Raw genomic sequence first — 22,988 nt, 5'->3', positions numbered from 1 at the left:
CTAGTTACATTCATAGGGTTTCTCTTCAATATGAGTTGCCTGATGCCTAATAAGTTTAGAACTATTAATGAAAGCTTTCCCACACTGATTACATGTAAAGGGTTTCTCTCCAGTATGAGTTCTTTGATGTACAATAAGTCGAGCACTCAAGCTGAATGTTTTTCCACATTGGTTACATTCATAGGGTTTCTCTCCAGTATGAGTTCTCTGATGTTGAGTAAGGCATGAACTCTGCCTGAAGGATTTCCCACACTGGCTGCATTCATAGGGCTTTTCTCCAGTATGAGTTCTCTGATGTACAACAAGAACATAACTCTGGCTGAAGGACTTCCCACACTGATTACATTCATAGGGTTTTTCTCCAGTATGAGTTCTCTGATGCATAACAAGGTGAGAACTGCGGTTGAAAGATTTCCCACACTCATTACATTCGTAGGGTTTCTCTCCAGTATGAGTTCGTTGGTGTGCAACCAGTTGAGAACTCCAGCTGAAGGACTTTCCACACTGATTACATTCAAAGGGTTTTTCTCCTGTGTGACTCCTCTGATGCGCAACAAGTTTGTAACTTTGACTAAAGGACTTTCCACATTGATTGCATTCATAGGGCTTTTCTCCAGTATGAATTCTTTGATGGGCAATAAGCTTATAGCTCTGGATAAATGATTTCCCACATTGATTACATTCGTAGGGCTTCTCTCCAGTATGAGTTCTTTGATGTGCAATAAGTTTGTAGCTCTGCCTGAATGACTTTCCACACTGACTGCATTCATAAGGCTTCTCTCCAGTGTGAGTTCTCTGATGCACGACAAGGACATAGCTCTGGCTAAAGGATTTTCCACACTGATTGCACCTATAAGGTTTCTCTCCAGTATGAGTTCTCTGATGGGAAACGAGGTGAGAGCTGCGGCTGAATGATTTCCCACACTCGTTACATTCATAAGGTTTCTCCCCTGTGTGAGTTCTCTGATGTGCAACAAGATGAGAGCTCCAGCTGAAGGATTTCCCACACTGATTACATTCAAAGGGTTTCTCTTCAGAATGATTTCTCATGTTTTGAGCAAGGGATGAACTCTGGGAGGTTTTATTACATTTATACTGACTCTCTTCAACAGGGATTCTCTGTTGTTCATTATGGGATATGCTGTGGTTCAAAACTTGCCCATGTTCCTTAAAATCAAAGGATTTTCCTTGTGCATGTATTTTCTCATGTAGATTTAGGGGTTTATCATGGCTAAAGTGTTGAATACTGTCACTAAATCCATAGGATTTATCTTCTGTTTGAGCTTTTGTAAACTGAATAAAATGAATGCTCTGGGGGAGGTTTCCACATTCTTTATTTTCACAGAGTTTCTCACTATCATTAATCATCTGATGAGTGTTTACCATAGAATTATAATGCAATTTTTTAACATGTGAAGCATGTTTATGAAAATGGTTTCTTATGGGTATCATCTGTGGTGAAAGAAGACTGTTATTTGGACCACGCTTCTCCTCAAGGTCATCACTTTTGCAGGCTCTCTCATGACTAATAGCTGTTCTGTGAGTGAATGTCACTTCCTTCAAAAGTCTCTCTTGTTTTTCCCGTTGCTTCTCCAAAAGCTCCTTACAATCCTGAACTTCTTCACATGAAGATAACCAAGGATCATCCCTTGTCAACCTTTCTATCTTCACTCTGTGGGATGGCTCATCACCAAAAATGCTCTGCTTTGATGTTGATTCTCTTCTTCCAAGTGCAGTTGCCGACTCTGGAAGGAAGCAAAATAAAACACCCTAGCCAAAAAAATGTTAGAGCTGGAATAGGGGAATAAAAGCTGACAAGAAAGTATGCAATTATATGTGGATTTGCTTTCAGCTATGGACCTATAACATGAATTGAGAAAGCAAAAGGATGGGATGAAGCAGTAAGCAGAGAACTACCATAGTCCAATAGTGTAACAAGGCATTAATATGAAACTATTTCAATCTTAGTGTTGCTGAATAAAAAGACTTTAGATGTCAAATATCTCCATATTCCAAAACAAGATCCCCTATGCAGAATCTACAGAATTGCAAAACAATTCTGCAATCCTTAGCAAAAAAAGAGGGTCCTTTCTACCTTCTTTAGTGCTAGATATATGTTCACTGAAATAGAAATTAGTGTCTACATTTCTAGAAATTTCTGGAGGCATGAAACTTGCTAGCACAGTCTGTGTTAGTAAAACGAGGTCAAACTACTTCGTGAACCAGGAAAAAATAATGGGGGCACTGTTATCCCAGGTTCCCTAAATGCCTTAGGGGCTAATATGGCCCCATGAATTCCTTTAGTTCCAAGTGAGAGAGGATGAAGATTAGCTCATAAACAGAAGCCTTGGTGGCTATTAGGCCAGGCAATATAAAGCACACTTGGAAAAAGTGGTGATGTATAAGTCCACCAGGAGTGGGAGATGGAGAAATATGCAGCATGCCCTATGGGGATTTTTCAAACAAATCTTCTATACCTGTAATGACTCCCAAATGTCTGTTTCTCACCTGGATATGCATGTTGAGAAACTCTTTTTATACTTATATATATATAAAGTATAAGTATATATACTTATACTCCTTGTTCCAACTAGGAGACTGCATCTGGTTTGAAAAGCCGATAGGGAAAGATACAGGACTTTGGGTATTTGGGCTGGGGACAAAAGAAAATCACTGCAGAATTTGGTCCCAGTCCTTGGCCTTTAGGAGCCAAGAAGACCGCATAAGCTCAAACCCAAGAATCTGTACCTTTGCTACCCTACAAATTAAAACTAAATCTTCACTGGGGAATAAAAAGCACAAATGCAATCTATGTGTGGCCAAAATCATTCTGGCCTCTGAATTCCCTAGCTCTTGATCAATGGAAATGAGAAATCATTTCAATACATAGACTTCATTAAAGGGGACTGTACTCTTACCCCAAGAGACTAGGTGCCTGTGGTTCTCCAGGATCACATCTCTGTCCAGGGTCCTCCGGGCAGGGTTCAAAGTGCCTTCTTCCTCCTGAGTGAAGTCCACAGTCACTCTATGGAAGTTCACTCCTTCCTAAAACAGGACACACATTCCTGCTCAGCTGGGTATCATTTCCTTCCAATGTTCACAGAGGAAAAGTTTGACAGGTGGAAGAAAGAAAACCTGATGGCCTGGAAATTGTCCTGAGATGATAAACGTTCAAAGGATTCTAGTCAAGGGATACAGGTACCTTCTAGGTGAGCCCCTTTGGGTTTTGGATGCTGGACCTATTTATATAACCCCAAAGAAGAACACCAGCTAAGAGCTGACGTAAATTGTTTTCTCTCTTGTTGACCTTAAAGAAAATGCTTATTCTGATTTTTGCATTGGTGAATATAGAATTCCTACTTAGGAATTCCCTCCAAATTCCCGAGAAACTAACAGAACAGGGTCAGCAAACTTTTTCTCTCAAAGGTCAGAGAGCAAATATTTTAGGCTTGGCAAGCCATACAGTCTCTATCTATTACAACTACTCAGCTCTGCTGCTATAGCAAGAAAGCAGCCACAGAAAATACACGAACAAATGGATGTGGCTGTATTACAATAAAACTTTATTTTCAAAAAACAGGTGACGGGCCAGATTTGGCACACAGGCTTTACTGATGCCTGAGACAGAAAATGAAATGTGGGCCTTAATGAAAGGCAGTATGTACAGGTTTAGAGCACTGGATATGGAAAAGAGGCGTGGGTTTTCTTATCTATTAAGAGCCTATGTCTGAATTTTTTTTTAAATATATCTAATCTGATCATCTATTAATGGTGAGTTTATTCCATTTCTATTCATTAGGCTTAATGATACCCAATTCATTGTGCTGTTGAGTGAATGAATTGTAATGATATATGAAGAGCCATTACCAGAGTCTACTAAAAAAAACAAAGGCTGGGAATTATTATCAGGATGATTAGGTTTGAGGAGCCTCAAAAAATAAGTGACAGCCAATGAAACCTTTATCCTGAATTCTTAAGTCTTCAGAAAACATTTCTATTTTGTCCACACTATGAGCTGCACCACAGGGCCTGTCATTACTGCCATGTAAAAGGGGTCTCTTGGACTGCCTCCTCTAAGCAGGAAAGAACCTCCTTCTAAGACTTTTGGGCAGGAATTTTGTTCCAAAAAAGTGCTGGAGGTGATCTGTCCTTACCCAAAGGCAGCAAAAACCACAGAAGTCAAATGCCACTAGCCAAGGCTTTTTAAATAGATGGGGTGTTCTTAAGCTGTGGTTCATGCATAGGACACGAAGTCCCTGAATCCCAAGAAACTCCATGCAAAATGCTGCTGTACCTTTTTCTAAGTTGTGGCCCATAAATTTCACTAAAATCTCAAAGGTTTTCACAGTTACCCCAAAATGGGATTCAGAAATATCATTTGTTATTTCTCATTATTCGTTTTGTGCCATTTCTTCAGGACTGAAGATCTTACAAGGATGAACTGAGTCAAAGAAAATAATCAGAACCACAATGCTGTTTATAGGTAATAACAATTAGGTAAATATTTTTAAGCAGCAGTTTAAAGAAACAGAAAGTTCAGCCAGAAGAACCTACAAATATATGTGTTATTCTTTCGGGTCATATTTTTTTTAAGATCTTAATAAAAACATTGATCTAATACTTAAAAAAAAAAAGAAAAGAAAAGAAAAATCACTTGCAAACTGCCCCGTGTTGAACATGGATCTATACGTACTGTTTTTCAACCTCCAATACATGCTTCCTTTTAATAAACACTCCCCTTCACTGTTTAATGTATGTCCCTTTAATATCAAACTTCTTCAAATGTTAAATAAATAATACTAGACTAGATTAGCACCCCCCACTGCACCCCAGGCTATATGTTCTCAAAGCTCCAGGAATTTCTATCTTAAGACTCACCACACTTTCTTATCATTTGCATAATGGTCATCTTTGTCACTAGGCTGTAATCCATGAGGGCATGTACTAAGCCCCAGAGCTTAGTACAGTGTTGGTGTATAGTACAGACTAATTATATATTTGGTAAATTATTTCAGTAAGTGAATCAACAGTATATCAGTAGACTCTGTAATATATCAAAATAATCCTGGTTCAAATTCTGACGGAAATCCTTTCCTCTCACCTGAATCGCACAAGGCCCATCACATACCCATTTGAAAAGGTCCTTCAGCGTGTGGATACTGGCTGTTTCTGAACTTCTATCCCTCTTATTCTATTCTTCCTCTCACCTGTCCCCTACACCCAAGCCCTCAAAATTTCTTCCCAAACCCTTCAACTGTGCCCTTGGGAACTCTTCTTCTATAATAATGAAATCCGGAATTTCCCTGGTGGCGCAGTGGTTAAGAATCCGCCTGCCAATGCAGGGGACATGGGTTTGAGCCCTGGTCCCGGAAGATCCCACATGCTGTGGAGCAACTAAGCCCGTGCGCCACAACTACTGAGCCTGCTCTCTAGAGCCCACGAGCCACAACTACTGACCCCATACACCACAACTACTGAAGCCCGCATGCTCTAGGGCCCACGCGCTGCAACTACTGAAGCCCACGCACCTAGAGCCCATGCTCCACAACAATAGAAGCCACCTCAATGAGAAGCCCGCACACCGCAACTACAGAAAGCCCGCATGCAGCAACAAAGACCCAGCACAGCAAAAAAAAAAAAAAAAGAAAGAAATCCTACATCTTCACCAAATATTCTCTCTACATCCCTGTGTTAACAGAAACCTACACTTCCCCCCTGAGGACTCCCTCCTCTGAAGTCCTCACAGGCTCAGGGTGGTCGTGCTCTCCCATCCCAGGGGTCTCAGCATCAGAGGGGGAGGAGGGTGTGTGTGCTCCCAGTTACCCTGAAATTCATGCCATTTACCTCACTTCTTGGAGCTTTGTTGTACCAACTTCTTGAACACCACCCATGCCCCCAACCACTGAAGACTTATAATATCCAGGATTTATCCGCTAATTCAAGAACGTGTACTGTCTCGTCTTGCGCAGTCTATAGCATCCACATGTAGAGTCCTCTGGTAATAATATAAAAATAACTGACTTTCGTGAAGCATTTACTATGTGGTATCAGGCAGGGTGCTCAGCATGTTGCGTAAATTATCGCTCACTTAATTCTCACAAGGCCCCTTGTGAGAAAATACCATGAGCAGCAACATTTTTCAGATGAAGAGCTAGAAGGTCGGAGAAATTAACACGTAGGCCTAAGGTTAGTGACTGGGATGCAACCTCAAGTTTCCCTAACATCACAGACTATGTTCTCAGTCATCAACTCATACGGCCAGCCCAACTCCCAGCCCCTCATTCTTAGTGTGAGACCCCAGATCTTGAAATCACCATAAAGTACTCCACCTCTCAAGTCGCACACCCAGAATAGCTCACTCTTTCATTACGACATCAGAATTCTCCACTTTACTTGCTTAATCGCTCCCTTTACTCCTCTCATTCTCTGCTGGTTTGGGGCCTTTACTAAAATATCTACTATCACTATCCTCCAGTCTGTAGTCTTTTCCTTTCTGTTTAGCATCCTCTTTTATCTTTCCCATCTTCATTATTCAGGTGAGAGCCTGTGGATCACTAACCTTAATCTTTCTATTTGATATATTCAAAAGTTCTCTTTCGAATATTACCGTGACCTATGGGGCTTCCACTGAATATACCTGGCTACAAAAACTAAACAAATCTGAATGTCAAATCTGCTCTCCATGGAAAGTAGGTTACGGAATGCCACAGGGAAAGAAAACCCACAAAAGCAGCTGAATAGAGTATTATTAACAGTCACTATCGGGAATCCCTCTGCGCTCTCACTGCCGAGGCCCCGGGTTCAGTCCCTGGCTGGGGAACTAAGATCCCACAAGCTGTGTGGCACGGCCAATAAACAGATAAATAAATAAATTTTAAAAACAGTCACTATCTCAGAATGAGCTTTTCGCACTGACCAGCAACCCTATTATACCTCCTGGAGCAGCCTGTCTCTCATAATCCAAATCACTATTTTAAGCCTTCTCTACTCTAGTCAAACATCTCTCCATTCCAAGTCCCACCCACGTGCTCGAAAGATAATTTCACCTGACTGTTCACAGAGAAAATCACAAGCCTTCAGATAATTCCCTCAACCTCATTTTTCTTACATGAGCCCTTCTTCCTCTAATAGAGTTAATGCATTCACATATGCTCTGAATTAATTCCCCTGGCACTAATCAAGGACTCTGCTTTATCGCTTTTGTCTTCTTTTTTAAATTACTATTTTTAACTTTTATACAATTTTGAAACGTTACTTTCCATTTACAGTTATTACAACATATTGGCTCTATTCCCCGCGTTGTAGAATACATCCTTGAGCCTATCTTACTCCCAATACTTTGTACCTCTCACTCCTCCACCCCTCTACTGCACCCCCATACACTGGTAACCACTAGTTTATTCTCTGTATCTGTGAGTTCTGCTTTACAGTTTTATCTCCTCTCTCTCCTGACCGTTAACTTCTTTTCCTTCACTTACTCTTTCCTGCAACCATTTAAACCAAGCCAAATCCTTTCAAACCTTTAGGGGATAAAAGACAACAACCCTCAACCTCAGATTTCCTTGCAGTTATCACTCTCTTCAATCTTTTATAGATAACCAACTTTTTGTAAAAAGTTGCCCACTCTTATCTCTATTTCCCCATTTTCTACTCACTTCCCAGCTCACTTCAATGTGGCTTCTGCCACCCACCAGCCATGCACATTTCTCGAGGTGAAGACAGAGGCCCTGTCCAACTCACCTGGGATGCAACGGCCAGTGACCCGGCATCGTCTCTCTCGACCTTGACGATAATCTCCTGAGGAAGGAGACAGTCCTGAGAAGGCAAAGCAGATGAGAAAAAGGAAAATAATCAGGGAGCTAAGCCATGGCTCAAAACTCCCACTGTGAGCTGGCTAGGATTTGACAGGCCATCTGTTTTAACACATCCCACCTACCAAACTTCTGCTCCTTCCCACTGGTAAGCTCAAGCTGAGCATGTGGAGAGAGAGAGGGGACATCTGGAAGAGCAAGAGGCATCAGAAACAGCATGATGTCTTTGTGCATCTTCCAGCCCAGCCCAGCTACCAGCTGAACGGAGCTGAGTGACCCCAGACACGATGCAGAAGAAAAGAACTGTCCAGCTTAAATCCCTGCCTGAATTCCTGGATCATGGAATTGTAAGGAAATAACACGTAATACAGCAAGACCAAAGAATGATAAAAACAAAGATCAACAAATTAACTTCATAAAATGTTTGGCAAAAAGTGCCACCGATAAAGGCACCACCAATAAGAATCTATGTTGTTAAGATTTCCTCTGAATCAGAAAGAAAGAAAAATAGACAAAGGAAAATACACAGGCAACTCAACTATGAAGAAATAAAATGGCCAGTGAATATACAAAAAGATGCTCATCTCTTTCAATCAGATAAAATCACATCTCTATTTCTATGACACCTCTATACCTTAGAGACCATTAAATTCACAGCAATAATTACAATTCAACAATTCTAGCCTTCCCACTTTCTATATTTGTACCTTCCTTCTCTGCGTCCCATTATCCTATTTATATTTACTTATCTGCTCAAACCCCTGTATGTAACCAATATCCCAACCACATGGACTGTTTCTTCGGCCTGTTGCTAATGACTCCTGCCCTGGTGGCCCACGGGTCAAGAGCTTCATATACTCCTAGTGGAAATTTAAGTTGATACAACCTCCCTGGATTGGCAATATATTTCTTAAAATAACATTTTATTTTGAAATAGTTTAAGACTCACAAGAATTTAAAAAAACAGAACAGAGAGGGTTCCTGTGTACCCTTCACCCAGTTTCTCCCAATGATACTATCACATGTAACCACAGTGCATTGTCAAAACCAGGAAACTGATATCGGTTCAACATTTTTAACTCAGGTACCGACTTTATCCAGATTTCATCCATTTTTACATATACTCTTTGCTTTTATTTTTGTTTTTTTAATGGAAATATTTAAAAAATGTAATATCCAGTAAGTCTTCTTGATAGTATTTCCTTAGGAAATAACAGAAAGCACACTTAGGGACTTCCCTGGCAGTCCAGTGGTTAGGACCCAGCGCTTTCACTGCCCTGGCACAGGTTCAGTCCCGGGTCGGGGAACTAAGATCCTGCAAAACATGCGGAAGGAAGGAAGGAAGCAAGGAGGGAAGGAAGGAAGGAAAGAAAGAAAAGAAAGAAAGAAGGAAAGAAAGAACACTTAGATGTAGGTACAAGAAATCTCATTAAAGAGTTACATTATCATAGCAAAAATGGGAGGGGAGATTAAGTGTCCATCAGTAAGTGCCTGGTTAAATAAATTATGCTTCATCCAGATAACCGAATATTATTTAGCGGCCAAGAGAAGAAAAGATAGATTTGCATGGATTGATGCATACAAAGGACAGAAAGATGTCTATAATATATTGTGGAGTGAAAAAATTAAGAACCGTATATAGACCATGAATAAATTTTTATAAAATATAAACATGCCCAGAAAAGTCCGGAAGGACAGTCTCAAAAGCATTAAAAGCAGTTATATTTTGGGAAAGCAGAATGGAGGTGCAGGTTCACAGTCTGTGTTTCAATATGGTATCCATTTTTTAATGACATTTCTTTTCCTTAATTCAATATTTACCAAACAGCAAAAAATGTTTCCCTCTTGAAAAAATCACTCTGAAACAAGAAAATTCCTTTGTGGCTTCTTGAAGTTTTTACTGCCGAGTACAATGACTCATCCTGTCAAATGACATTCTGTTCAAGGACAGGCATACTTTTTTTTTCTTTTTTTGGCCTCGCCACAGCTTGCAGGATCTTAGTTCCCCAACCAGGGACTGAACCCACACCCTCAGCAGTGAAGGTACAGTCCTAACCACTGGACGGCCAGGGAATTCCCCCCAGCATACCTCATCTTATCGCACTTTACTGCAATAAGATACGCACTTTACAAATTGAAGATTGTGGCAACACTACATCAACCAAGTCTATTGGTGCCATGTTCCCAATAGCATTTGCCCACTTCATGTCTATGTGTCACAGTTTGCTAATTCTCAAAATATTTAAAACTTCTGCATTATTATTATATTTGTCATGGTGATCTGTGATCAGGGATCTTTGATGTTACTACTGTAATTGTTTTGAGGTGTCACAATCTGTGTCCAAATAAGAGGGCAAATTTAACCCATAAATGTTGTGTATATTCTGACTTCTCCACTGACCAGCCCTTCCTCCGTCTCTCTCCCTCTCCTCAGGACTCCTTATTCCCTGAGACACAACAATATTTAATTAGGCCAGTTAATAACCCTACAATGGCCCCTAAGTGGTCAAGTGAAAAGAAGAGTCATGCATACATCTCTCACTTTAAATCAAAAGCTAGAAAGGATTAAGCTTAGTGAGGAAAGCAGGTCGAAAGCTGAGACGGGCTGAAAGCTAGGCCTCTTGCGCCAAACAGTCAGCCAAGGTGTGAATGCAAAGGAAAAGTTCTTGAAGGAAATGAAAAGTGCTACTCCAGTGAACACGCGAATGACAAGAAAGAGAAACAGTTTTATTGCTGATATGGAGAAAGTGTGAGTGAACTGGACAGAAGATCAAACCAACCACAACATTCCCTTAAGCCAAAGCCTCCTCCAGAGCAAGGCCCTAACTCTCTTGATTTCTGTGAAGGCTGAGAGAGGTGAGGAAGCTGCAGAAGAGAAGTCTGAAGCCAGCAGAGGTTGGTTCTTGAGGTTTAAGGAAAGAAGCCGCCTCCGTAACCTAAAAGTGCAAAGCGAAGCAGCAAGTGCCGATGGAGAAGCTGCAGCAAGTTACCCAGAAGATCTAGCTAAGTAATTCATGAAGGAGGCTACACTAAACAACAGATTTTCAATGTACACAAAACAGCCTTAGGTTGGAAGAAGATGCCATCTAGGACTTTCATAGCTAGAGAGGAAAAGTCAATGCCTGGCTTCAGAGCTTCAAAGGACAGACTGACTCTCTGGTTATGGGCTAAGGCAGCTGGTGACTAAGTTAAAGCCAATGCTCATTTACCATTCTGAAAATCGTAGGGCCCTTAAGAATTATATTAAACCTACTCTACTTGTGCTCTATAAATGGAAGAACAAAGCTTGGATGACAGCACATCTGTTTACAACATAGTTTACCAAATAGTTTACGCCCGCTGTTGAGACCTATTGCTCAGAAGAAAAGATTCTTTTCAAAACGTTACTGCTGGGCTTCCCTGGTGGCGCAGTGGTTGAGAGTCCGCCTGCCGATGCAGGGGACACGGGTTCGTGCCCCGGTCCGGGAAGATCCCACATGCCGCGGAGCGGCTGGGCCCGTGAGCCACGGCCGCTGAACCTGTGCGTCCGGAGCCTGTGCTCCGCAACGGGCAAGGCCACGGCAGTGAGAGGCCCACGTACCGCAAAAAAAAAAAATTACTGCTCACCTGAGAGCTCTGATGGAGATGTACAATGAGATTAATGTTTTGATGCCTGCTAGCACAACATCCATTCTGCAGCCCGTGAAGCAAGGAATCATTTCAACTGTCAAGTCTTATTATTCGAGAAATGCGTTTCATAAGGTTATAGCTGCCAATAGACAGTGATTCCTCTGGTGGATCTGGAGAAAGTCAATTGAAAACCTCCTGGGAAGGATTCACCATTCCAGATACCATTAAGAACATTCGTGATTCATGGGAAGAGGTCAAAATACCAACATTAACAGGAGTTAATGTGAACAGGAGTTCCTGCTAATTAACAGGAGTTTGGATGAAGCTGATTCTAACCCTCATGGATGACTTTGAGGGGTTCAAGATTTCAGTGGAAGAAGTAACCACAGATGAAGTGAAAACAGCAAGAGAACAAGAATTAGAAGTGGAGCCAGAAGATGTGACTGCATTGCTGCAATCTCATGGAAAAACTTTAATGAATGAGGAGTTGTTTCTTGTGGATGAGGAGAGGAAGTGGTTTCCTGAGCTGGAATCTACTCCCAGTGAAGATGCTGAGAAGATTGCTGAAATGACAACAAAGGATTTAGAATATGACATAAACATAGTTGATAAAGCAGCAGCGGGGTTTGAGAGAATTGACTCCAATTTTGAAGGAAGTTCTACTGTGGCTAAATGCTACTAAACAGCACTCCATGCTATGGAAATACTGTTCGAGAAAGAAAGAGTCAGTGGATGAGGCAAACTTCATCACTGTCTTATTTTAAGAAATTGCCACAGCTCCCCAAACCTTCAGCGCCCACCACCTTGATCAGTCAGCAGCCACCAGCAGTGAGGCAGGACCCTCCAGCAGCTACAAGATATGACTCAGATGATGGTTAGCATTTTTTTTAGCAATAGGTATTTTTAAATTAAGGTATGTACATTTTTTAGACATAATGCTCTGGCACACTTAAGAGACAACAGTATAGCGTGAACGTAACTTTTATACGCACTGAGAAACCAAAAAATTCACATGACTCGCTTTATTTCGATATTCACTTTACTGCGGTGGTCTGGAACCGAACCCGCAGTATCTCCAGCGTATGCCTGTGTACTTTGTTCCTTCTTAAATCTTCAAACACTGAGAAATAAGTACAGTTGACCCGTGAACAACATGGGTTTGAACTGCGCAGGTCCACTTATATGTGAATTTCTTTCAATAAGTACGAACAGTACCACCCAACACTTGGTTGGTTGAATCCATGAATGTGTAACCACATCTGAGGATGTTGGTATACATGGAGACTCCTGGAACCAATCCCTCTCGGATATCGAGGGATGATTTTACTGTTGATTCTTGATTATAACTCAGTTATCACTCAGTCTCAATCATAAACTAAAAGGAGATAAACTACTGTACTTTTCACAGGTGTGCCAATTTCCCTCCCTTATCAACCTAGATAAAATTTCACCATTGCATTGGGAAGGGTCATGAAAAGTAGCTAGCTTAAAGTCAGAAAAGGATTTCTCCAAGCCTAAAAACACCTCTCTATAATTCCTGGGCAGGTACTAAGGGTAACGCTGAGTATTTAATGAACTGGAGTTGTTGCAATGTAAAGGTGGCCCAATGTGAAAGCTTAACTGCTAATTACCTGCATTACTGTTGAGTACAAATGCCAGGATGGTTAAACTGCCTTAACATGGCTGCCTGGGCATTACAAAATAGCTCCAAAGGCCAAGGAACAAAAACATACAAATCTAACTCACAAGGCTAAAATAACAACAACAAAACTACAGATAGCCCCAAGGAGCCACAAGTTTTGACCCCAAACTGCTAACGGACTCAAATATCATGGAAACTCGGCTACTAAGAGAAATTGCATTCTTAATGTGTGACAACACCAAAGCTGTCTTTTCTTGCTACAAAAGTGGCACACGTTGCATTCTAACAACTTAAGGGCCAGAAGTTAACTCATCCTATAATCTAAAACTACCTGGGAAATGAGAAGTTTCTCAAGAAAGGAAAACCTAGAAACACTGGACTGTATTTTAAATTATTACATAATCTTTCACATTTTTTGTTTGTTTTTAACATTTAAGACCCGTTAAGAAACAAAGCCAAGAACTGAAAGACTTCATGTTTCTAATTCAGGAGGTGCTAGTAAAGACAAAACCCCAAAATGCTCCTTATCTGCCACAACTGCTAAAACAATTTTACTTGGGGAATATGGATGCACCTTCTCTTTAATCAAAACTGCTTTCAACATCTTATGATTTAAAAGTTTTCACAAGGAAAACAAAAGGGAGATCACTTCTGCTCACGGCCTTCTCTGCACCAAATGTCCTTTCCTGCCACCAGCCCATAAGTCAATTCCGCCACTTTGCTTTCATTTCTTTGCATCACACATATATTTATACCTTTAAAAAAAAAAATCCAACTTCCACTAGAGTGGGTTCCATAAGAGCTGAGCTCTCCTCTCTCCTATTTAGCATGGTTTCATTGTGCTTCAATCAGCACAGTCATCACTCAGTGTCCTGGGGCGGGGCGGGGGTGGTTCCAGGACCCCCACTGATACCAAAATCCACTGATGCTCAAGTCTCCTATATAAAAATGGCGCAGTACTTGCATATAACCAACATACATCCTCCCGTCTACTTTAAATCATCTCTAGATTACTTATAATACCCCATTCAATGTCAGTGCTATGTAAATGCCATGCAAATGTGATGGAAAGAGTTGCCAGGCAAGCAACAAATTCAAGTTCTGTTTCTTGGAACTTTTTGGAATTAAAAAAATTTTTTTTGATCCTGGGTTGGTTGAATCTGCAGAACCCTAGGATATGGAGGACCGACTGTACTGACACATGGTAGCCACTTCATAAACGTGTGTTGACAGTAAAACAACCACACGGAATGTGCTACCTGAGCCTTCACATTGTCCTTTGGTCCCCAAAGGCACCAAGTCTTTGCTGAGTTCAAGTCCCTCCTCTGGTTAGAAGAAACCTCTGTTGGGCGCCCTTTCTTCTCAGAAAAAGCATCAGCCTCCAGAACCTACCCCCAACTTACTCTCTCAAACTAAATGCTCAAAAACCACGTTGTCGGGACTTCGCTGGCGGTCCAGTGGTTAAGACTCCAACGCTCCCAGTGCAGGAGGCCTGGGTTCGATCCCTGGTCAGGGGACTAGAGTCCTGTACACTGCACAATGCGGCCAAAGAAACAAAACAAAACAACCGTGTTGTCTCAAAAGCATGTACACACACACACACACACACACACCCACCCACTCCTTCTATCCACTTTGGGTTACCAACCATTTTAGGAATGTCTCCTGTATTTACATCTTAGCTCCTGCGGTTTCCTTCAGATAATACCTATCATTTGCTAGTGTGTTTAACAACACAGAGTACTTCAACACAGACAATCTCACACAATTATCTAAACTCTTTTGAAGAAGGGAGTGACATGTCAATTTTACCCACACAGAAATAAATGGTAATAAAGTTTCGTAAACTCATTGAAGTCCATGGAGTTCACCAGAGATGGTCCAAACACTGATTGCCTGATGTGAACTCCTCCCCTTTCCATGGCCCCATCGCTCAAAATCTGATCATTCAAGCTCCAGAGCAAACGCCACCTCTTCCACGAAGCGTTCCCAGATAGCACAAAGTCTTGTCTCTTCTTCCCTTAGTTTCTTAGCTGTTTTTATTGGACCCTAACTGTACCAGTAAAATCATTCTCCTCGAATTAATTCCATGTCTATATACCTGGGTCATGAATCCTAAACTGTAAAGAACTGTATAGTTTTCACCTTTGTATTCTCCTCAGTACTGACCAGGAGCACAACGTGAGTTGTCTGAATGTGACAAGGCTAGAGATAAGCGCACGGTTTTGGATATATAACTGGAATGAAAAGCCTTTACTCCCACTTCTGTGTGCTCTGGAGCATTTTTATTTTTATTCTTTTTCACTATTTACAATTTATTTTATTCTACAACTTTATTGAGGTATACCTGACAAATAAAAATTGTACACAGTTACGATTTTTTTCATATGGTCAGAACACTCAAGATCAACTCTCAGCAAATTTCGAGGACACAATACAATATTGTTAACTTTAGTCACCATGCTGTACATTAGATTCCCCAGGACTTACTCATCCCACATAACTGGCCCTTTGCAACATCTAACCAACATCTTCCCATTTCCCCCACTGCCTGGCAACCACCACTGTACTCTCTGCTTCTACGAGTTGGACTCTTTTAGGTTCCACACATAAGTGAGATCATGCAGTATTTGCCTTTCTGTGTCTGGCTTATTTCACTTAGTATAATGTCCTTCTGGAGCATTTAAAAAAGTATCCCTTTTGTTCAACAATCACCTCTCCATGTAATGAAGAAACGGTTTCCTTTTTCTTCGTGTACTTTACAGAATTGGAATAGGAATTAGCCTGTTGACTTGGAGAAGCCTGTTGACGTGGAGAAGAGTTACAGGCAAGAGATAATAACCGTTCTCTCTGCGACATGGGTGGAAACATGTGTGATCCAGGGCCGAGGAAGAGAGACAAGCACAGCCCTCATGGAGTGGCCTGTCCCCTTCACAGTGAACCCTTGCTCAAATCAGTCCTAGGACTATTTGCTACTGGCTCTCCTGTATACAGAGTTGACCAAACATACCTAACTCAGGGGATGGGCGGTGGTTCTTGGGGGAAAAAAAGCTTCCAGTCAAATCACAGAATGATTACTGAACTCAATTCTCCAAGCTTTGTATTTGGGAAACTCCTACATCTGTGAGGAGGTTCAGGATATTAACTCTAATAGGCATGGCACTAGGAGAATTTCCCTCCTTGGTGTGTTAATTTCTCTTATGGCCCACAGGAGATGTAGGGCAGAGTTCACATTTCAGCTCAAGGGAAGTGATGTACAGGGGCCATTTGGAGGGCACAGAGTTTCTTAATTACTAATTTGAGAGGGAGTAAAAGCAACCCGTATTCAAACCAAAAGCTGAAGGTTCCCCTGCCTGATTTTCTCAGAGATCCTCCGTCTCACTAGTTCTCATGCACAAGAAAATTCTCTCTCCCATCCCACACCATTATCTATGAAAATTCTCAACTTTCCTCAGATGGACAGAACAGACCCTCCAGCACCGGGTCACCAATTCATCAACAACCTGCCCGGCTCCGATGTTGAAACTGACAGGGAACAGGCGAGGCTCCGCCACCACCTTGGCCGGACCCTGAAGGCAGGCAGGGTTCAGAGTCGCCTCAAGGCCGAGTTACCTCCAGGTATGTAAGTCACTGAAACCTCTCAGGTGATGTCTCAATACAGTCTCTCCTTGAGTGTCCCTCATTCAAAGCCAAGACTTGGGCACCCTGGTTGTCTCTCCCTGCCAGGGCTCTCCTTACCGTCTCCAGGCCCAAAGCACCCGTGCGTCTTCTGATAACGATTAAAATGAACTAGAGGCCGTTCAGAGTTGAGAAGTGTGGAAGCCAGCCTCCAAGGTGGCCCCCGGTGACCGCCACTCCTCCTGGTATTCACAGCCTTATGTAGTCCTTACCCACCTGGTACCAGGGTAGGTCTGTGCGACCAACAGACTACAGAGGAAGCGATGGTGTGTCATTCTGAGATCAAATGATAAAAGACACGGTGGCTTCCATCTTGGCTGTGTGTAATTAAGCGTGCAAGCTCCCGCTCCCCTCCCCTCTTCCTCTCTCTCTCTCATCTCTCTCAGATCATTTGCTCTGGGAGAAACCAGCTGCTGTGTTGTGAGCAGCCCTGGGGAGAGGTCTACGTGGTGTGGGACTGAGGCCTCTCGCCAACAGCCACGTGAGTGAGCTTGCAAGTGGATCCCCTACCCATGCAAGCCTTCCAAAGGCAGCAGCCCCAGCCAACAACTTACTGCAGCCTCACCAGGGACCCCGAGTGCCAGAAACATCCCGATAAGCTGCTCCCAGATTCCTGACCCTCAGATACTGTGTGAGATAAAAAATGTTCGTTGCTTTAAGCTGCTAAGTTTGAGAGATGCAACCCGGTAACTCATACAAGAAGGAAGATGTTTTTGCTTTTTCTATCTATGTAGCCTTTCTGTCTGTGAGAGCCTGTCTTTTTCCCCAGCACCTCACACAGGGCCTTACATTGGTTAGTCCATCAATAAATATTTGATGAAAGTAAAAATCATCATGAGTAGATTGCTAATTCAGTTGTATAACATAGAAGAAGATGGTGAAAGGACCACTAGGATTCCCAGAAAACACCTGAAGTTACTGGCTTAAAGTACAATACCAATGGTCACATCAAAACTCATTTTACCTGTACTTTTGATAAAGATGTGAATGCAAATGTATGTAAATTTATATTTGCCTAACTTCTCTCTCTGAAACTCTTGTGTACGTGTACAAGGAATCATTTATATAATCAAAAACATTTATAGCAGTGCTGCCTGTAACAGCAAAAAACAGAACACTAAATACCCATTAACAGTAAACTCATAAAACCTGTGGCATATTTAGAAGTTGAGATCTGGGCACTAGGGGTGCACACTGGTATCAGAATGTCACTGCTCTCAGGCCCTCACAGTGGACAGAGACAGGGAATACATATGTGTATATCTGTATGTACACACACACACACACACACACAGAGGCACACATCTGTATGTATTTCTACATCTACATATACTGAAAACCAGGAGCCACCCCAATACCTCCAATTCCACTGATCACCACCAAGATCATTCCAAAGTCCTCTCTTTCCACAGCTGACGGCGAGAACCCTGCCTCCCACTGACTGATAAGGACAGAGTAAAGGGACAAAGTAGATAATTAAATAGTTAATGCCACTAGGGGATTGTAAGTAAAGAAAGAAGTATGGGAGACCCCTGTAAGTTAATGATCACTCAAGAAAGCAGGTTTGCTTAACCACGAAACCAAGCAGGCTCGCTTAGCAACAAAACCATGCAACAGAAGCATGAGACATGCCCTCAAACAATAAAACAATGGTGGCGTGAGACCCACATCCTGCCCAGTGAGCTCAGTAAGTTAATGATTCCTAGAACATGCTCCTCTGTGTGCACTAAAAACAAAAATGTGAGGAAAAGGTGGCATTATACTAAAACCTGAGATGAGTTACTATTTTTAGCATATGTACTGCCTTTTTGCTCATTTCCACTGTGCCACGACAGTCCCGGCTTGACCATGTAGGGACAAGAAAACGCCCCTGCCCGACACGGAGGAAGAACTGATGATGGAAGCGTGAGATCTACTCAAGAATGAGGAAGAAGGTGGTCTTTTCCCCCTCCCCACTTTTCCTTTGATTATAAAACTGTAGCCCACTAAATTTGGGGGGCACGGCACCCTCTTGCCCGCCTACCTGTAAGCCTCACAAGCGTCCTGTTCTAATAAATCACTCCTCATCTCTTACTTTGCCTCTCGCTGAATTCTTTCTACGCTGAGACATAAAGAACTGGAGCTCCAAGAAGCCCCCACGAAACGCCACCTAGCAGTTTCACCATGACCCTTATTTGATTTGTTTATCTGACTGACCCCCCTGTAAGTAACTAATCTCCCATTTCCACCGCCACTGCCTCTCCTACACAGTTCTCCTCGGCAGGCCCACCTGGGCTCTGCTGCCCCACACGGGGCCGGCCTCTGCCAGGGGGCCCTCGTCACCCTGCCTCTGCTCTGACTCTGCAGGTTAGGTGGCCTCTTCTCAGGGACTCACTCTCGAGTCACTTGGCCTTGGACTCCGTGTGGATGTCCTCGTCTGAGCTGATACTCCATGTCGAGTCAGATGCCCTCAACCTGCTCAGCCACACCAGGATGCACCCCACCTCCAACACGGATGCCCGTCTCACCCGGCTCTGGCTCGGACACCCTAAGTGGACACTCTCACTGCACTTGGGCTGCCCACACCAGGGCATCCCCTCTCTGGATGCTCTTCTCACCTGCGCTGGCCGTGTCACCCCAAACCAGAACCTCCTCCTCCGTGTGGACACTTACCTCACCCCACTGGGTCACCGACGCCCTCACACATGGATGCCCTTGTCACCCTGATGAAGCTGTGCCACCCCACAGCAGGCAGCCCTCCCTCAACTGCAGACGCCTACCTGGCTCTGCCCCACCTAATAGCTTCAGGATTGAACTGTCCAGGAAGGGAAAGGTGAAATTCTAATTTAACATCTTTAAGAAATGAAATTTTCTCAAAGAAAATGCTTTAAATCATTAATTTCCTAACCTTAAAATGTGTTGTACAGAAGTACAAAAGTATAGATAAGTAACTAAAAACATAAAGTCACTGGGAACATAACTTACAGATAATCTTTGTTAACTGATATCATGTATTTTCTATGCACACACAAACTACATCCTTGTTTTAATCATTTCAAAATGCTATTTACTTAACATAGATCATAAATATCTTTTTATCCTATCAATGGCTACAGTGAATTCCATTTCATGGTCTTTTACTAGAACTCATTTAACTCTCCTCTTGCATTGCACGTTCACAAATATTCTTTCCAATTGCTTATTCTCAAGCAAAGCTGTGAGTCACTGGCTAAGGGCTTTGGATACAGGATGCCAAATTCCTTCCAGAAAGAGTTATTTGGGTTAAGAGGGTGAGGAAATGCAGGGAGCCCCATAAAATGTATAGTGTGTGTCAGAAGCCTGCTGATCGGGAGGGACCAGAAGCCCCCAAAACACTGCAAAGAGAGCTGGACAGTGTCCCAAACCCAGGGGATCAGGCTGTGGGGCATGGGTGGGGACAAGCTCTGGGTCTCCCAAGGGAAGGGAAGCTCCACTCACCTGCGCGCTGGCCTCCAGGGGTCCCGGGGGCTTCTCATCCCGCTCTTCCATGCTCTCCTCCAGGCACGGGCAGGGGCCTGAGGTCCCGAGCTGCAAGGGGAGAAGCCCTGAGTACAGCATCTTCGTGCAGGTCCACTGTGGCTCCCCGCTCCCTGGATTAGTCTCTGCTTCCGGGATGCAGTACCCATGGCAACTGTGCTTCTAGAGGCTCCTGCCCAGATAGATTCCTGCCTGAACAGCTATGCTTGCACCTAGAGTCCCTCAGTTCCTCTCCCAGGCCAAGGCTCTGCAGCTCTAGCCTGCAGCTCCTCCACTGTCTGGGGCCTCTGGACCACCGACCTGGAGGCCCACCACATGCCCAAGCGCGGTCTTCCGTCCATCACCAAAACCTGCAGCACGAATCAGTCCCTCTCTATCCCACTGGATCCTGGGACCCCTACGGACACCCAGCACATTAAGGACCCCCTGGTGTGCACCCACTACCCCCAACCTGAATCTGCAGCCCCAAATCAGCATCTCCTCCTAAGGCAAACAGCAGGGCTCTGGGCTTGATGGCTCAAACTCCGTGCGTGACTAATCGCATGACGTTCATGACGTAGCCCCGCCCCTCCCAGGATCCACTGACAAGCCCGACCCTCCAGCACCTGTCGGGTGGATTGCCTCTCACTTCCTGCTCAAACAGCCAAGAGTAAGCAGAGCTCAACTGCACCCAGCACCTGGTCCCTCAACCATTCTAGGGTGGGCGGGCTTCTACCAGAAGAGCGCCAGTCCAGATTCTCCCCTACCCCAAATCTTCCTGGGCCCCGAATTTGTAATTCTGACCTGGCTCCTCCACCAACTTGGGTGTCCTCAGGCCTGAGTCAGAAACAAAGCCGGCATGGGACCGGGGGCTGCCCGACAAACACCAGCACCTGCCAGAATGTGGACCTCAGTTGTCTTTGTACCAACTCGATGTTTCTCGGTCGGAGACTACAACAGCAAATCCCCCACCTCCACACGCCATCCCTGCCCCATCTCTCCCTCTTACCCACCCCTCAGCCCCACTGGATTCTCACTCAAAACAGTATAGGGTGAGTTCACAATGCAGCTGTACCCTGAACCCGCACCCAAACTGCTTCCCCCACCAACCTCCCCAGGCCCCTACTTGAGTCGCACCTGCCCAGATTCCTCCCGAACATCTTCCTGGGCACCTACAGCTCAGGGAGAGCCTGCCTCTCCACCAACCTGGGCATCATCAGGCTGTGAGGGGGGTGCCAGGGGCACAAAGACCCCAGCGTCCTCTAATACCCACCTCCAGCTCCTCCTTTCTCACCCAAGTACCTGCTCGTGTGCACAGAGGGCACCCGGCACAGCCCTACCCCTCTGCAGCCCAGAATCTGCAGCTACTCCCTCCACCCACCTGGACATCCTCAGGCAGTACCAGGGTCCTAGGACTGCCCACGCGCCCATTCTGCCCAAAGGCCAGTGTATGTGCAGAGCGCGGCCTTGGCCCTCCCAAGTTCAGAACCCAAAGCTCCGAACTGGGGCCCTCAGGCCTCTACTCCAGCAGCCACCGCACAGGGGCCTCCCATCGAGGTTCCCTCCTCCTGCTGGCATACCCACGCACGCAGAGCAGGCTCACACCCAGAATCTGCATCCAGGACCTGGGCCCTCGGCCAGCCTGGGGCACTGTGCGAGTTCCCGCTCCTGAGACGAGAAGCTGCACTTCCCAATCTGTTCCTCAACCTCCCTGGGCTACCTCAAGTACCCACCAGCCCCTGTGAGGGTTCTCAGGTTCCCAGCCTCACTGCCTGCTTACCGCCATTGCTTCAGAACACCCAAACGGTAACTGGAGCAGAGAACTCCAGAATCAGGCCTAGGACCTGGGCACTCACCAGCCTGGGGGTTCTCAAACTCACGATAGAGCAGCTCCCATGGGAACCGGGTCCTTTTGCTTCCTCCAACCCAAATGTTAACCCCTGGGTGCCACCTAGCATACAGCCCCTTCCGGGTCCAAATCTGCAGCCCAGACTCTGTTCCTCTACCACCTGGAGCATTCTCACGCCTGCAAGCTAGGCAGCCCGAGCAAAGGTCCTGGGAACACCTACTTCATAATCGTGCTGGCAGCATCCCACTTCCTTCCCAAACAGCTGTCAATCTGATGGTAGCGGCTGCAGCCTGTCATTCCTGGGCTCCGAATCTGTACCTGCCACCCAGTGTCTTCACCAAACTTGAATGTCCTAGGACTCTGCACTATCCAACGTGGGTCCCAGGATCACTGGTCCAAGTTCCTGCTTTCCATTCAGACATCTCCAACATGTGTAGGAAGCCCTCTGCTTAGAACCTGCCTATAGGCTCTGGTCTCCCCGTCAACCTAGGAGTCTGCAGTCCATCAGCCAGTCTCACGGCGTGGGGCGGGGGGACGGTGGGGGGGGGGTCGCTGAAGTAGCGCTGCCTCTCCTAAGACAAGAAACTGCAACTCCCACTTAGTCTGTCCACTACCCAGGGCGCCCCCAGGTCTGCAAAAAGAGTGGTGTCTCTTCCAGGGTCCTGGAGTCAACTACCCAGAATCTCACCTCCCATCTCGTGTTTCCTGCTCAAACACCTGCTCAAGAGTATAGGAATAATGACAGAGGCCCTCTCCTCCGAAAACCAGAATCTGCAACTGGGCACTTCATCAACCCAGTCGTTCTCAGCTCCTCCAGCCTTGGATGAGGGAGAGGCGGGGTTCTCAGGATCTTTCCCCACACCCGTGCATATAGCCTGTCTTCCACCAACCTGGACTTCCCCAGAGCATCCTAAGAGCAACACCC

At 44.5% G+C, this 22,988-nt stretch overlaps 1 protein-coding gene across 1 annotated transcript; it reads right to left on the bottom strand.

The window, feature by feature from the left end:
• Nucleotides 1-22,000, bottom strand: ZNF180 (zinc finger protein 180). The gene is made up of 6 exons (XM_065898303.1): nt 21,995-22,000; nt 21,596-21,646; nt 20,197-20,286; nt 7,741-7,815; nt 2,919-3,045; nt 1-1,745 (listed from the first exon to the last, which is right to left on the bottom strand). The coding sequence occupies exons 1-6, from the start codon at nt 21,998-22,000 to the stop codon at nt 1-3; spliced, it is 2,094 nt and encodes a 697-aa protein (XP_065754375.1).
• Between the last annotated feature and the right edge of the window lie 988 nt (nt 22,001-22,988).

This window comes from Phocoena phocoena, chromosome 20, assembly GCF_963924675.1.
Source record: "Phocoena phocoena chromosome 20, mPhoPho1.1, whole genome shotgun sequence".
Taxonomy (NCBI): Eukaryota; Metazoa; Chordata; class Mammalia; order Artiodactyla; family Phocoenidae; genus Phocoena; species Phocoena phocoena.
Note: the sequence above shows the minus strand (reverse complement) of the source record. Positions and strands in the feature narration are given on the sequence as shown.